At 47.2% G+C, this 16,974-nt stretch overlaps 1 protein-coding gene and 1 long non-coding RNA gene across 2 annotated transcripts in view; both read right to left on the bottom strand.

Annotated features, from left to right (window-relative positions):
* Positions 1-8,603: 8,603 nt before the first annotated feature.
* Positions 8,604-10,480, bottom strand: LOC139579783 (uncharacterized). Its single transcript, XM_071408604.1, has 4 exons — positions 10,186-10,480; positions 9,054-9,374; positions 8,835-8,950; positions 8,604-8,738 (listed from the first exon to the last, which is right to left on the bottom strand). The coding sequence occupies exons 1-4, from the start codon at positions 10,223-10,225 to the stop codon at positions 8,604-8,606; spliced, it is 612 nt and encodes a 203-aa protein (XP_071264705.1). The 5' UTR covers positions 10,226-10,480.
* Positions 10,481-10,595: 115 nt separating this feature from the next.
* The window catches only part of LOC139577764 (uncharacterized), a 31,409-nt gene continuing 25,030 nt past the window's right edge, over positions 10,596-16,974 (bottom strand). The window contains exons 2-3 of the long non-coding RNA XR_011675398.1: positions 11,324-11,641; positions 10,596-10,895 (exon numbers count right to left, since the gene is read on the bottom strand). This is a non-coding gene — a long non-coding RNA (uncharacterized lncRNA). The remainder of the gene's footprint in view (positions 10,896-11,323; positions 11,642-16,974) is intronic.

Raw genomic sequence — 16,974 nt, 5'->3', positions numbered from 1 at the left:
TCTCCATAGAGGTCAATAATACAGATAAACAGCTACATTCTCCATAGGGGTCAATAATACAGATAAACAGCTACATTCTCCATAGGGGTCAAGAGACGTCCATTAACTACTCCTGGAATTTAATGTCTGAGATATTGATCATCAATGTCCAACGGGACGCCAGAGAAACAGCTTTTACCGGTGGCTGCTCCGAATATCAAAACTGTTCACTTCATGTGTCGATAATTTCGCTAGCCACAATGCATGTTCCTTTTGCTCTTTATATACACACCATATCAACACCATACCACTCCATGTTACTATGACCACACGATATCAACACCATACCACTCCTGGTTACTATGACTACACGATATAAACACCATACCACTCCTGGTTACTATGACTACACGATATCAACACCATACCACTCTTGGTTACTATGACTACACGATATAAACACCATACCACTCTTGGTTACTATGACTACACGACATCAACACCATACCACTCCTGGTTACTATTACTACACAATATCAACACCATACCACTCCTGGTTACTATGACTACATCCACAATTCAACACCTTATTCACCATCCTCCTGACTTCAAAAGGGTTTCCCAATTTAACATCCTTATCCAACGAAGAACATTCTCCAACAAGCAACGGTTCATCAGATTAATTTTCCACAAAATGTTAGTCCTTTTTGTTCCATTCTTGGACTTCACTGTTGTCCACTCATCTTTCTCGCTAACTGTACTCGACGTTCTTTCAACTTCAAACGACGTTCCTGCTGCTGTCATCACACGGTCCTCCTCTCCCTCTCCCTTTACCACACCAAGGACCAGAGCTACTGCATTCAGGCTGGCTTTGTAGTGCCTGTCCCAAATTACACGTTCATGTGAATCGGTGTATTGGAAGACACCATGTTAGTAGTGATGGGTTTATGCAAATGTTTTATATTGTGCTATATACACTGCTTAAAAAAATAAAGGGAACACTAAAATAACACATCCTAGATCTGAATGAATGAAATATTCTTATTAAATACTTTTTTCTTTACATAGTTGAATGTGCTGACAACAAAATCACACAAAAATGATCAATGGAAATCAAATTTATCAACCCATGGAGGTCTGGATTTGGAGTCACACTCAAAATTAAAGTGGAAAACCACACTACAGGCTGATCCAACTTTGATGCAATGTCCTTAAAACAAGTTTAAATGAGGCTCAGTAGTGTGTGTGGCCTCCACATGCCTGTATGACCTCCCTACAACGTCTGGGCATGCTCCTGATGAGGTGGCGGATGGTCTCCTGAGGGATCTCCTCCCAGACCTGGACTAAAGCATCCGCCAACTCCTGGACAGTCTGTGGTGCAACGTGGCGTTGGTGGATGGAGCGAGACATGATGTCCGAGATGTGCTCAATTGGATTCAGGTCTGGGGAACGGGCGGGCCAGTCCATAGCATCAATGCCTTCCTCTTGCAGGAACTGCTGACACACTCCAGCCACATGAGGTCTAGCATTGTCTTGCATTAGGAGGAACCCAGGGCCAACCGCACCAGCATATGGTCTCAAAAGGGGTCTGAGGATCTCATCTCGGTACCTAATGGCAGTCAGGCTACCTCTGGCGAGCACATGGAGGGCTGTGCGGCCCCCCAAAGAAATGCCACCCCACACCATGACTGACCCACCGCCAAACCGGTAATGCTGGAGGATGTTGCAGGCAGCAGAACGTTCTCCACGGCGTCTCCAGACTCTGTCATGTCTGTCACATGTGCTCAGTGTGAACCTGCTTTCATCTGTGAAGAGCACAGGGCGCCAGTGGCGAATTTGCCAATCTTGGTGTTCTCTGGCAAATGCCAAACGTCCTGCACGGTGTTGGGCTGTAAGCACAACCCCCACCTGTGGACGTCGGGCCCCCATACCACCCTCATGGAGTCTGTTTCTGACCGTTTGAGCAGACACATGCACATTTGTGGCCTGCTGGAGGTCATTTTGCAGGGCTCTGGCAGTGCTCCTCCTGCTCCTCCTTGCACAAAGGCGGAGGTAGCGGTCCTGCTGCTGGGTTGTTGCCCTCCTACGGCCTCCTCCACGTCTCCTGATGTACTGGCCTGTCTCCTGGTAGCGCCTCCATGCTCTGGACACTACGCTGACAGACACAGCAAACCTTCTTGCCACAGCTCGCATTGATGTGCCACCCTGGATGAGCTGCACTACCTGAGCCACTTGTGTGGGTTGTAGACTCCGTCTCATGCTACCACTAGAGTGAGAGCACCGCCAGCATTCAAAAGTGACCAAAACATCAGCCAGGAAGCATAGGAACTGAGAAGTGGTCTGTGGTCACCACCTGCAGAACCACTCCTTTATTGGGGGTGTCTTGCTAATTGCCTATAATTTCCATCTGTTGTCTATTCCATTTGCACAACAGCATGTGAAATTTATTGTCAATCAGTGTTGCTTCCTAAGTGGACAGTTTGATTTCACAGAAGTGTGATTGACTTGGAGTTACATTGTGTTGTTTAAGTGTTCACTTTATTTTTTTGAGCAGTGTATATTTGTATTTTATTAAAGGTATATTTCTTTAAATGTAGCCTACACCAGTGGAGTAGTGGAAGGTATACTCAGGTATACTCTGTTTAACCACTTGTTTTTCAGTGGGCATTGTGTAACTCACTTCTTAATCCCCACTGATACATATCAAAGTATTGTAGTGGAGGTTTACGTCATATCAATTAATAGGGCTGATGGAACAGATCAGAATGTTTAGCTTCAAATGGTGATCAACTATTATGTCTTCACATTGTAGGAGCAGCAATGTCCACATGGCAGTAGACCTACTCCTGAATGTTCCTACTCCTGAATGTTCCTACTCCTGAATGTTCCTACTCCTGAATGTTCCTACTCCTGAATGTTCCTACTCCTGTATGTTCCTACTCCTGAATGTTCCTACTCCTAATGTTCCTAACCGTGTTCTAAAATGCACAGGGCCCATGGAAGAGGTTTCATGGACAGAGATGGAAATATCAGTTAGAAAGAGGAGGGGGTTTAAAGATACAACAACTATCATGTGTTGATAATGTGATTATTTAGGATAATGTCTTTGCCTGACAGATAATGAAACATAGTTTAAAGAAAACCATTAGAACAGGAGAACTCATAATGAGGAAGTCTTTATAAAATAATTACCTCTACGTTTCTATGGTGGGATTTTGGCAATAGGCTACTTTGAAGCAAGTTAAGACATGCCTCATAATACAGTATGAAGAAAAACGTCCAGGTTTCAAACCATTAAGTTTAAAAACATCTGAATTTGAGAACAAAAACCTAGAAAAAAAATTAGAAAATATGAAACCTGTGAATTTGTGACTCAGTTTCTCTGTTTTAATAAAAGGCCTACTATTATCCTACTGAACAGTACAGCTTGGGTTGGTCTACTATTATCCTACTGAACAGTACAGCTTGGGTTGGTCTACTATTATCCTACTGACCAATACAGCTTGGGTTGGTCTACTATTATCCTACTGACCAGTACAGCTTGGGTTGGTCTACTATTATCCTACTGAACAGTACAGCTTGGGTTTGTCTACTATTATCCTACTGAACAGTACAGCTTGGGTTTGTCTACTATTATCCTACTGAACAGTACAGCTTGGTTGGTCTACTATTATCCTAATGAACAGTACAGCTTGGGTTGGTCTACTATTATCCTACTGAACAGTACAGCTTGGGTTGGTCTACTATTATCCTACTGAACAGTACAGCTTGGGTTGGTCTACTATTATCCTACTGAACAGTACAGCTTGGGTTGGTCTACTATTATCCTACTGACCAGTACAGCTTGGGTTGGTCTACTATTATCCTACTGAACAGTACAGCTTGGGTTGGTCTACTATTATCCTACTGAACAGTACAGCTTGGGTTGGTCTACTATTATCCTACTGAACAGTACAGCTTGGGTTGGTCTACTATTATCCTACTGAACAGTACAGCTTGGGTTGGCCAACTATTATCCTACTGAACAGTACAGCTTGGGTTGGTCTACTATTATCCTACTGAACAGCACAGCTTGGGTTGGTCTACTATTATCTTACTGAACAGTACAGCTTGGGTTGGTCTACTATTATCCTACTGAACAGTACAGCTTGGGTTTGTCTACTATTATCCTACTGAACAGTACAGCTTGGGTTGGTCTACTATTATCCTACTGAACAGTACAGCTTGGGTTGGTCTACTATTATCCTACTGAACAGTACAGCTTGGGTTGGCCAACTATTATCCTACTGAACAGTACAGCTTGGGTTGGTCTACTATTATCCTACTGAACAGTACAGCTTGGGTTGGTCTACTATTATCCTACTGACCAGTACAGCTTGGGTTGGTCTACTATTATCCTACTGAACAGTACAGCTTGGGTTGGTCTACTATTATCCTACTGACCAATACAGCTTGGGTTGGTCTACTATTATACTACTGAACAGTACAGCTTGGGTTGGTCTACTATTATCCTACTGACCAGTACAGCTTGGGTTGGTCTACTATTATCCTACTGAACAGTACAGCTTGGGTTGGTCTACTATTATCCTACTGAACAGTACAGCTTGGGTTGGTCTAATATTATCCTACTGAACAGTAAAGCTTGGCTTGGTCTACTATTATACTACTGAACAGTACAGCTTGGGTTGGCCAACTATTATCCTACTGAACAGTACAGCTTGGGTTGGTCTACTATTATCCTACTGAACAGTACAGCTTGGGTTGGTCTACTATTATCTTACTGAACAGTACAGCTTGGGTTTGTCTACTATTATCTTACTGAACAGTACAGCTTGGGTTGGTCTACTATTATCCTACTGAACAGTACAGCTTGGGTTGGTCTACTATTATCCTACTGAACAGTACAGCTTGGGTTGGTCTACTATTATCCTACTGACCAGTACAGCTTGGGTTGGTCTACTATTATCCTACTGAACAGTACAGCTTGGGTTGGTCTACTATTATCCTACTGACCAGTACAGCTTGGGTTGGTCTACTATTATCCTACTGAACAGTACAGCTTGGGTTGGTCTACTATTATCCTACTGAACAGTACAGCTTGGGTTGGTCTACTATTATCCTACTGAACAGTACAGCTTGGCTTGGTCTACTATTATACTGCTGAACAGTACAGCTTGGGTTGGCCAACTATTATCCTACTGAACAGTACAGCTTGGGTTGGTCTACTATTATCCTACTGAACAGTACAGCTTGGGTTGATCTACTATTATCCTACTGAACAGTACAGCGTGGGTTGGTCTACTATTATCCTACTGAACAGTACAGCTTGGGTTGCTCTACTATTATCCTACTGAACAGTACAGCTTGGGTTGGTCTACTATTATCCTACTGAACAGTACAGCTTGGGTTGGTCTACTATTATCCTACTGAACAGTACAGCTTGGGTTGGTCTACTATTATCCTACTGAACAGTACAGCTTGGGTTGGTCTACTATTATCCTACTGAACAGTACAGCTTTGGTTGGTCTACTATTATCCTACTGAACAGTACAGCTTGGGTTAGTCTACTATTATCCTACTGAACAGTACAGCTTGGCTTGGTCTACTATTATACTACTGAACAGTACAGCTTGGGTTGGTCTACTATTATCCTACTGAACAGTACAGCTTGGGTTGGTCTACTATTATCCTACTGAACAGTACAGCTTGGGTTGGTCTACTATTATCCTACTGAACAGTACAGCTTGGGTTGGTCTACTATTATCCTACTGAACAGTACAGCTTGGGTTGGTCTACTATTATCCTACTGAACAGTACAGCTTGGGTTGGTCTACTATTATCCTACTGAACAGTACAGCTTGGGTTAGTCTACTATTATCCTACTGAACAGTACAGCTTGGGTTGGTCTACTATTATCCTACTGAACAATACAGCTTGGGTTGGCCTGTAACAAGTAATTAAAGAGTAAAACGTAATTAAAGAGCAGCAGTAAAATAACAATAGCAAGACTATATACAGGTGGGTGCCTGGCTCTCAAGAGAAGACAGGCTATGTGCACACAGCCCACAAAATGAGGTGGAAACGGAGATGCACTTCCTAACCTCCTGCCAAATATATGACCAGTTAATTCATACTGTATGTTGTAGTCTGTCCCAAGAGGGGAATCACACAGACTGATCTCAGTTAATTCATACTGTATGTTGTAGTCTGTCCAAGAGGGGAATCACACAGACTGATCTCAGTTAATTCATACTGTATGCTGTAGTCTGTCCAAGAGGGGAATCACACAGACTGATCTCAGTTAATTCATACTGTATGTTGTAGTCTGTCCAAGAGGGGAATCACACAGACTGATCTCAGTTAATTCATACTGTATGTTGTAGTCTGTCCAAGAGGGGAATCACACAGACTGATCTCAGTTAATTCATACTGTATGTTGTAGTCTGTCCAAGAGGGGAATCACACAGACTGATCTCAGTTAATTCATACTGTATGTTGTAGTCTGTCCAAGAGGGGAATCACAAAGACTGATCTCAGTTAATTCATACTGTATGTTGTAGTCTGTCCAAGAGGGGAATCACACAGACTGATCTCAGTTAATTCATACTGTATGTTGTAGTCTGTCCAAGAGGGGAATCCCACAGACTGATCTCAGTTAATTCATACTGTATGTTGTAGTCTGTCCAAAAGGGGAATCACACAGACTGATCTCAGTTAATTCATAATGTATGTTGTAGTCTGTCCAAGAGGGGAATCACACAGACTGATCTCAGTTAATTCATACTGTATGTTGTAGTCTGTCCAAGAGGGGAATCACACAGACTGATCTCAGTTAATTCATACTGTATGTTGTAGTCTGTCCAAGAGGGGAATCACACAGACTGACAGCCTGTCATTTTATTAAAAGCATTCAGTTGATTACATGGCAGTTTAGAGAGCAACATCATAACAATAATCTACTTTATAATCAATAATCAATATCATAACATTTATAATCAATAACATCATTATCTATATACTACTAACAACATCATAACAATAATCTACTTAATAATCAATATCATAACATTTATAATCAATAACATCATGAGAGGTAAACAACAACAAACCAAAATGACTTCAGAAAACAATTTGCCTTTTTTTTTTTTTTCAGATGATTATACATACAAACAAACTCCATGTTACCAAAACCCCATGTTACCCAGAACTCCATGTTACCAAAACCCCATGTTACCTAAAACTCCATGTTACCAAAACCCCATGTTACCAAAACCCCATGTTACCTAAAACTCTATGTTACCTAAAACTCCATGTTACCAAAACCCCATGTTACCCAAAACCCCATGTTACCCAAAACCCCATGTTACCTAAAACACCATGTTACCCAAAACTCCATGTTACCAAAAACCCCATGTTACCAATACCCCATGTTACCTAAAACTCCATGTTACCTAAAACTCAATGTTACCAAAACCCCATGTTACCTAAAAGTCCATGTTACCAAAACCCCATGTTACCTAAAACTCCATGTTACCAAAACCCCATGTTACCCAGAACTCCATGTTACCAAAACCCCATGTTACCCAGAACTCCATGTTACCAAAACCCCATGTTACCTAAAACTCCATGTTACCAAAACCCCATGTTACCAAAACCCCATGTTACCTAAAACTCCATGTTACCTAAAACTCCATGTTACCAAAACCCCATGTTACCCAAAACCCCATGTTACCCAAAACCCCATGTTACCTAAAACACCATGTTACCCAAAACCCCATGTTACCCAAAACCCCATGTTACCCAAAACCCCATGTTACCTAAAACACCATGTTACCCAAAACTCCATGTTACCAAAAACCCCATGTTACCAATACCCCATGTTACCTAAAACTCCATGTTACCTAAAACTCAATGTTACCAAAACCCCATGTTACCTAAAAGTCCATGTTACCAAAACCCCATGTTACCCAAAACTCCATGTTACCCAGAACCCCATGTTACCAAAACCCCATGTTACCCAAAACCCCATGTTACCCAAAACCCCATGTTACCTAAAACCCCATGTTACCCAAAACCCCATGTTACCTAAAACTCCATGTTACCCAGAACCCCATGTTACCCAGAACCCCATGTTACCCAAACCCCATGTTACCCAAAATCCCATGGTACCCCAAACCCCATGTTACCCAAACCCCATGTTAACCAAAACACCATGTTACCCCAAACCCCATGTTACAAAAACCCCATGTTACCCAGAACCCCATGTTACCAAAACCCCATGTTACCCAAAACCCCATGTTACCCAAAACCCATGTTACCTAGAACCCCATGTTACCCAAACCCCATGTTACCCCAAACCCCATGTTACCAAAACCCCATGTTACCCAGAACCCCATGTTACCCTGGTGGTAAAAACCAAACTAAAAGGAATAATGGTGGTTGCAGTCACTCCTTTCAGATTTCTTCCAAGGTTCTAGAAAGATAAACTAATTCTGAACTTGTTATTAAAATTAGAACCACTTCAGGTTTGTCACCACATTTTAAACACCAGTCCACTGCTGACCATCGATTTAAAACACAAAACTGACCTAAGATCAGCATGTAGGGTCAGCTTCATTCTACTCCTACTCCGTCCCCTGGGATGCTCTCTCCTCTCCCCGTCCAGCTTCAGCTCTGGAGCTCAGAGAGACCATCTCCATGGCATTGACATAAAGATCCATGCTGCTCACCCTGTTCACTCTGTTCTGCCTCCTGGTGGGCTAGGGAGACACAGCACCAACAGTCAGACATTTACTCTCCAGTAACTCCATTCTCCCTCCCTCTCCCTCTCACCCTCTCCCTCTAGTTCAAATGACTTGTAACATCTGAGTAAATGTCTTTACCTTGTAGTACAGGTAGGAGGTGGTGATGGCTGTCAGTAGGAGCAGCAGCACTACAACGTGTCTGATGATGAAGGCTGGCAGAGGAGAGGCTGCAAACAGAAACACCTTTGATGAGGGGACTGATCATCATCACATAGATCTGTGGGAAATCTGTCAATGACAAAGTTATAAGTCTGGTTCATGTTCAGTTACCTGTGATGGTGAGGAAGAGGAGCTCACTCTCAGAGGAGAAGTTATGAGAGAAAACATAATTGTCATAAACACAGCTGTAGTTCCCTTGGTGGGAGTCATCTGCAGCAGGGAAGAGGAAGGCAGCAGAGTGATTGACAGCTGGCTGGGTCTGGGTTCTGTTGGAGCCGGTGAACGTGAGGAGGAAGGAGCCTCCTGGGTACTGTGGCTGAGTGGAGCAGGTGATGGCGAAGCTGTAGTCCCTGAACATCTCGGGCCCCTGGTGGCCCCTGGAGACCCCTCCCATTGAGTCAGTCAGGGAGATATCAGGCTGGACCAGGAGATCTGTAACAATAAAAGAGAAGAAGAAAAACCTCTTCAACTAGTTTCCTATAGATATGACAATAACATCAGCATGTAACAGTGCTAGCCACCCTCCCTCACAGGGCAACATGAGTAGTGGGCCTACAGTCACTGAGACAACATATGTTGATATCAGGCTTAAGCAGGACATCTGGAACAAGAGGAGAGAAAAAGAAAACGTAGCTCCTCAACTACTTTCCTCATTTAGATATGACAATAACATGACATGTGACAGTGGTAGTGAGTAGAGACGTCCACTGAGATAACACTCAAATACAAAAGCATTCTGGGATATTTAAGTTGTATTTGATTCCTACTTGACTGAGTGATCTATTTAGTAAAGCAGACTGACAAGCTAAACAGTCATCATGAGAGGTGCAGAGGAAGTTGTATGAATGAAGGAAATCAGTTGAATATAACTATAATATGTTGATATTTCCTGAGCAGATCACGGTGAGTCCAGGAAGGAGATATAATACATGGACAAAAGTATGTGGAACTCAGCAGTGAGTTTTACAACAGAGGATTATTTTTACGCTCTACGTGGTTCAACACTCGGCGGTCCGTTCTGTGAGCTTGTGTTGTCTACCACTTCACGGCTGAGCCGTTGTTGCTCCTAGACGTGCCACGTTAAGTCACTGAGATCTTCAGTAAGTCCATTCTACTGGTAATGTTTGTCTATGGAGATTGCATGGCTTTGTGCTCATTTCAGCTACACATTGCTGTGTGGCTGAAATATCAGAATCCACTGATGTCCACATACTTTTGGCCACATAGTGTGTCTTGTTCTTACCTGAGCAGATCACTGTGAATCCAGGATAGAGAAAATACATTCTTCTACAATCCCTCAGTGAAGACTCAGACCCAGAACAAATAGCTCCATACCCTCTAGTGGTGTTTCCAGGTAGTACTGAAACAGTGGAGCCACAACCCAGCTGTCTACACACTACTGCAGCTACATCCTCCTGGTCCCTGTCCTCAGCTCCCACAGTCCTCCACTCTCCCTGGTCGTACCACTCCACTCCACCAGCACAGCGACTGCCTCCTCCCACCAGCCTCACATCATCAGGCTCTGAGAAAAGAAAAGAGAGAGACAGTAATCTTACTATTTTCTCACTAAAACACACCTATATTGTCTCTAATATTCTTCACTCCAGGTGAGAGACAATGTTGATTGAGTCACAAACTGTTTCTTACCTGAGCAGGTGAGTCCAACAGCATTACCAGGTAGGCAGGTGTTGTTTTCTCTGTCTGAGGTGTCACAGTCCAGGAGAAGGGACTCATTGCCTTTACACTGGAACTCTTTATCCCAGGTCTGACCCTCACCTCCTCCATAGAGCCCCCCCTGTAGAGCTGCAGGAGCCCCACAGCCAAGCTCCCCACAGACTACCTCTGCATCCTGCCGGTCAAAGTCAGCTTCACACACTGAGGCCCAGGACTGACTGGACTTCACCTCCACTCTCCCAGAGCAGAGACCAGCTCCATCCACAAGCCGCACAGACTCTGGAGAAAAAGAGTTGGTTGAACATTCAATCAGTTTTGTTGATGACACTGTCAAGGACTAAACACAAATATGTTGGATAAAAGATTGTAGTTTGCTATGTTTGATACTGTAAGAGGTAGAAATGGGTTCTTAGTCACTCAGGATCGGGTTGGGAATAATGCAGGCAGGAGACAGGAATAAGTTCACTTCACTTTATAGAAAATAAACAGCTGGACATCCATCAGGCAGCTTCACTTCAGTACCATCTGAACTACAATGATCTGCCCATGAACATCTCCCATAAACCAATATGACAAATACAAATATAATGTTTAAATACATCTGACATCTCTCCCTCTATTTAAATGAAATTAAAACACATAAAACATGATACATGGTAATATTGTATAATGAATAAATAAATCTCTCAATATGACCAGTCTCTTACCTGAACAGGTCACATGATGATAATATCCACCATCACAGACATCAGGTGTTACTCCTGTGATGTCACAATGTTCACTTCCACTGCAACTGATACTAGATATTCTGACTCCTCTTAGTGTGACTCCTCCTCTTCCATCTTCAATCAGAGGTCCTCTAGATTCAGCTACAGGATTCCCACAGTCCAGCTGTCTACACACAACCTTAGTCTCTCTCATGCTCCACCACCCAGTACATAGACCCAACCACTCTCCTCTGTAGAAGACTTCCACTGTCCCAGAACAGGAAGTGGTCCCATTCACCAGTCTGACTGAGAGTTCAGCTGTAAACAGCAGAGAGGAAAACACAGTGGTGAGGACAGATGATGACAGTGATTCTGTTATTCTAACAGCAGTAATGCTTTGTGGTTGACAAGTATTAGTAGTTCCATAAAACACTACTTGTTATTGGGTTTTAGAATGGTTTGTATGGACACATGAATTTCTCCATGTGGGATAATAAAGTTGACTAATATTGAACTGCTATAATCACTGTAGATGTATACTCTACCTACCTGTTGGACTGACGCTTTGAGCCTGGAGATCTGAGGAGACAGAGAGAGACAAAGGAGAAAGAGAGGAGTCAGAGGAAGAGAGAGACAGAGGAGAAAGGGAGGAGTCAGAGGAAGAGAGAAACAGAGGAGAAAGGGAGGAGTCAGAGGAAGAGAGAGACAGAGGAGAAAGGGAGGAGTCAGAGGAAGAGAGAGACAGAGGAGAAAGGGAGGAGTCAGAGGAAGAGAGAGACAGAGGAGAAAGGGAGGAGTCAGAGGAAGAGAGAGACAGAGGAGAAAGGGAGGAGTCAGAGGAAGAGAGAGACAGAGGAGAAAGGGAGGAGTCAGAGGAAGAGAGAGACAGAGGAGAAAGGGAGGAGTCAGAGGAAGAGAGAGACAGAGGAGAAAGGGAGGAGTCAGAGGAAGAGAGAGACAGAGGAGAAAGGGAGGAGTCAGAGGAAGAGAGAGACAGAGGAGAAAGGAGGAGTCAGAGGAAGAGAGAGACAGAGGAGAAAGGGAGGAGTCAGAGGAAGAGAGAGACAGAGGAGAAAGGGAGGAGTCAGAGGAAGAGAGAGACAGAGGAGAAAGGGAGGAGTCAGAGGAAGAGAGAGACAGAGGTTAAATGAACATCAACATGACCTTTCATGATGTGATGGGAAGACAGGCTTATCGTTGGTATGGTGCAACAACACCCATGTGTACATACACTATATATACAAAAGTATGTGGACACCCCTTCAAATTAGTGGATTCTATTTCAGCCACACCCCTTCTGACAGATGTATAAAATCAAGCACTCAGCCATGCAATCTCCATAGACAAACATTGTCAGGAGAATTGAGTTAATGAAGAGCTCAGAAACTTTCCCCTCTCTTCTCCTCTTCTCTTCTACCCCTCTACTCTTCTCTTCTCCCCCTCTCTTCTCCTCTTCTCCCACCTCTACTCTTCTCCCCCTCTCCTCTCCTCCCCCTCCTCTTCTCCTCTCCTCTCCTCTTCTCCCCCTCTCCTCTACTCTTCTCCCCCTCTCCTCTCCTCTTCTCCCCCTCTCCTCTCCTCTTCTCCCCCTCTCCTCTACTCATCTCCTCTACTCTACCTCCCCCTCTCCTCTACTCTACCTCCCCCTCTCCTCTCCTCTTCTCCCCCTCTCCTCTTCTCCCCCTCTCCTCTCCTCTTCTCCCCCTCTCCTCTACTCTACTCCTCCTCTTCTCCCCCTCTCCTCTACTCTTCTCCCCCTCTCCTCTACTCTTCTCCCCCTCCTCTCTCCTCTACTCTCCCTCTCCTCTTCTTCCCCTCTCCTCTCCTCTCCTCTCCTCTTCTCCCCCTCTCCTCTCCTCTTCTCCCCCTCTCCTCTACTCTTCTCCCCCTCTCCTCTACTCTTCTCCCCCTCTCCTCTACTCTACATCTCCTCTACTCTACTCCCCCTCTCCTCTTCTTCCCCTCTCCTCTCCTCTTCTCCTCCTCTCCTCTCCTCTCCTCCCCCTCTCCTCTACTCTTCTCCCCCTCTCCTCGTCTCCCCCTCTCCTCGTCTCCCCCTCTCCTCTCCTCTACTCCCCCTCTCCTCTTCTCCCCCTCTCCCCCACTCTTCTCCCCTTCTCCTCTACCCCCCCTCTCCTCTCCTCTACTCCCCCTCTCCTCTCCTCTTCTCCCCCTCTCCTCTCCTCTCCTCTACCTCTCCTCTACTCTTCTCCCCCTCTCCTCTTCTCCCCCTCTCCTCTACTCTACTCCCCCTCTCCTCTTCTCCCCATCTCCTCTACTCTTCTCCCCCTCTCCTCTACTCTCTCCCCCTCTCCTCTTCTCTCCCCCTCTCCTCTTCTCCCCCTCTCCTCTTCTCCCCCTCTCCTCTCCTTCTCCCCCTCTCCTCTCCTCTCCCTCTCCTCTACTCTCCTCCCCCTCTCCTCTTCTCCCCCTCTCCTCTTCTCCCCCTCTCCTCTTCTCCCCCTCTCCTCTCCTCTTCTCCCCCTCTCCTCTCCTCTACTCCCCCTCTCCTCTCCTCTCCTCCCCCTCTCCTCTACTCTTCTCCCCCTCTCCTCTACTCTACTCCCCCTCTCCTCTTCTCCCCCTCTCCTCTCCTCTTCTCCCCCTCTCCCCTCCTCTTCTCCCCCTCTCCTCTTCTCCCCCTCTCCTCTACTCCCCCTCTCCTCTACTCCCCCTCTCCTCTTCTCCCCCTCTCCTCTACTCTACCTCTCCTCTACTCTACCTCTCCTCTCCTCCCCCTCTCCTCTACTCTTCTCCCCCTCTCCTCTCTTCTCCCCCTCTCCTCTACTATACTCCCCCTCTCCTCTACTATACTCCCCCTCTCCTCTACTCTTCTCCCCCTCTCCTCTACTCTTTTCCCCCTCTCCTCTCCTCTCCTCTTCTCCCCCTCTCCTCTCCTCTACTCCCCCTCTCCTCTCCTCTTCTCCCCCTCGCCTCTACTCTTCTCCCCCTCGCCTCTACTCTTCTCCCCCTCTCCTCTCCTCTACTCCCCCTCTCCTCTACTCCCCCTCTCCTCTACTCTTCTCCCCCTCTCCTCTACTCTTCTCCCCCTCTCCTCTACTCTTCTCCCCCTCTCCTCTCCTCTTCTCCCCATCTCCTCTCCTCTTCTCCCCATCCCCTCTCCTCTACTCCCCCTCTCCTCTTCTCCCCCTCTCCTCTCCTCTTCTCCCCATCCCCTCTCCTCTACTCCCCCTCTCCTCTTCTCCCCCTCTCCTCTACTCTTCTCCCCCTCTCCTCTCCTCTTCTCCCCCTCTCCTCTCCTCTTCTCCCCCTCTCCTCTACTCTTCTCCCCCTCTCCTCTACTCTTCTCCCCCTCTCCTCTACTCTTCTCCCCCTCTCCTCTCTTCTTCTCCCCCTCTCCTCTCTTCTTCTCCTCCTCTCCTCTTCTCCCCCTCTCCTCTCCTCTTCTCCCCCTCTCCTCTCCTCTTCTCCCCCTCTCCTCTACTCTACTCCCCCTCTCCTCTACTCCCCCTCTCCTCTTCTCCCCCTCTCCTCTCCTCTTCTCCCCCTCTCCTCTCCTCTTCTCCCCCTCTCCTCTCCTCTTCTCCCCCTCTCCTCTACTCTACTCCCCCTCTCCTCTACTCTACTCCCCCTCTCCTCTACTCTACTCCCCCTCTCCTCTACTCTTCTCCCCCTCTCCTCTACTCTACTCTTCTCCCCCTCTCCTCTACTCTTCTCCCCCTCTCCTCTCCTCTTCTCCCCCTCTCCTCTCCTCTTCTCCCCCTCTCCTCTCCTCTTCTCCCCCTCTCCTCTACTCTACCTCTCCTCTCATCTTCTCCCCCTCTCCTCTCTTCTCCCCCTCTCCTCTACTCTTCTCCCCCTCTCCTCTCCTCTACTCCCCCTCTCCTCTCCTCTCCTCCCCCTCTCCTCTACTCTTCTCCCCCTCTCCTCTACTCTACTCCCCCTCTCCTCTTCTCCCCCTCTCCTCTCCTCTTCTCCCCCTCTCCCCTCCTCTTCTCCCCCTCTCCTCTACTCCCCCTCTCCTCTACTCCCCCTCTCCTCTACTCCCCCTCTCCTCTTCTCCCCCTCTCCTCTACTCTACCTCTCCTCTACTCTACCTCTCCTCTCCTCCCCCTCTCCTCTACTCTTCTCCCCCTCTCCTCTCTTCTCCCCCTCTCCTCTACTATACTCCCCCTCTCCTCTACTATACTCCCCCTCTCCTCTACTCTTCTCCCCCTCTCCTCTACTCTTTTCCCCCTCTCCTCTCCTCTCCTCTTCTCCCCCTCTCCTCTCCTCTACTCCCCCTCTCCTCTCCTCTTCTCCCCCTCGCCTCTACTCTTCTCCCCCTCGCCTCTACTCTTCTTCCCCTCTCCTCTCCTCTACTCCCCCTCTCCTCTACTCCCCCTCTCCTCTACTCTTCTCCCCCTCTCCTCTACTCTTCTCCCCCTCTCCTCTACTCTTCTCCCCCTCTCCTCTCCTCTCCTCTTCTCCCCATCTCCTCTCCTCTTCTCCCCATCCCCTCTCCTCTTCTCCCCCTCTCCTCTTCTCCCCCTCTCCTCTCCTCTTCTCCCCATCCCCTCTCCTCTACTCCCCCTCTCCTCTTCTCCCCCTCTCCTCTACTCTTCTCCCCCTCTCCTCTACTCTTCTCCCCCTTTCCTCTCCTCTTCTCCCCCTCTCCTCTCCTCTTCTCCCCCTCTCCTCTCCTCTTCTCCCCCTCTCCTCTACTCTTCTCCCCCTCTCCTCTCTTCTTCTCCCCCTCTCCTCTCTTCTTCTCCCCCTCTCCTCTCTTCTTCTCCTCCTCTCCTCTTCTCCCCCTCTCCTCTTCTCCCCCTCTCCTCTCCTCTTCTCCCCCTCTCCTCTACTCTACTCCCCCTCTCCTCTACTCCCCCTCTCCTCTTCTCCCCCTCTCCTCTCCTCTTCTCCCCCTCTCCTCTCCTCTTCTCCCCCTCTCCTCTACTCTACTCCCCCTCTCCTCTACTCTACTCCCCCTCTCCTCTACTCTACTCCCCCTCTCCTCTACTCTTCTCCCCCTCTCCTCTACTCTTCTCCCCCTCTCCTCTACTCTTCTCCCCCTCTCCTCTCCTCTTCTCCCCCTCTCCTCTCCTCTTCTCCCCCTCTCCTCTCCTCTTCTCCCCCTCTCCTCTACTCTACCTCTCCTCTCATCTTCTCCCCCTCTCCTCTCTTCTCCCCCTCTCCTCTACTCTTCTCCCCCTCTCCTCTACTCTTCTCCCCCTCTCCTCTCCTCTTCTCCCCCTCTCCTCTACTCTTCTCCCCCTCTCCTCTCATCTTCTCCCCCTCTCCTCTACTCTTCTCCCCCTCTCCTCTCTTCTTCTCCCCCTCTCCTCTCCTCTTCTCCCCCTCTCCTCTCCTCTTCTCTCCCTCTCCTCTACTTTTCTCCCCCTCTCCTCTCCTCTTTTTCACCTCCCCTCCCCCTTTCATCTTCTCCCCCCTCTCCCACTATCCTCTCTTCTCCTTTTCACCACCTCTCTTCTCCCCCTCTCCACTTCTCCCCCCTCTGCTCTTCCAACCCTCTCCTCTTCTACACCTTTCTCACCCTCTCTTCCCTCCCCCTCTCTTCTACTCTTCTCCCCCTCTCTCTCCATCTTCTCTCCCTCTCTTCTCCTCTTCTCCCCCCTCTACTCTTCTCCACCCCCTCTCCTCTTATACTCTTCTCTCCTCCTCCTCTTCTCCTCTTCTCCCCAATTCTACCC

Source organism: Salvelinus alpinus, chromosome 6 (assembly GCF_045679555.1).
Source record: "Salvelinus alpinus chromosome 6, SLU_Salpinus.1, whole genome shotgun sequence".
Taxonomy (NCBI): domain Eukaryota; kingdom Metazoa; phylum Chordata; class Actinopteri; order Salmoniformes; family Salmonidae; genus Salvelinus; species Salvelinus alpinus.
The sequence above is the reverse complement of the archived record's forward strand: the minus strand, read 5'-3'. Positions and strand labels throughout refer to the sequence as shown.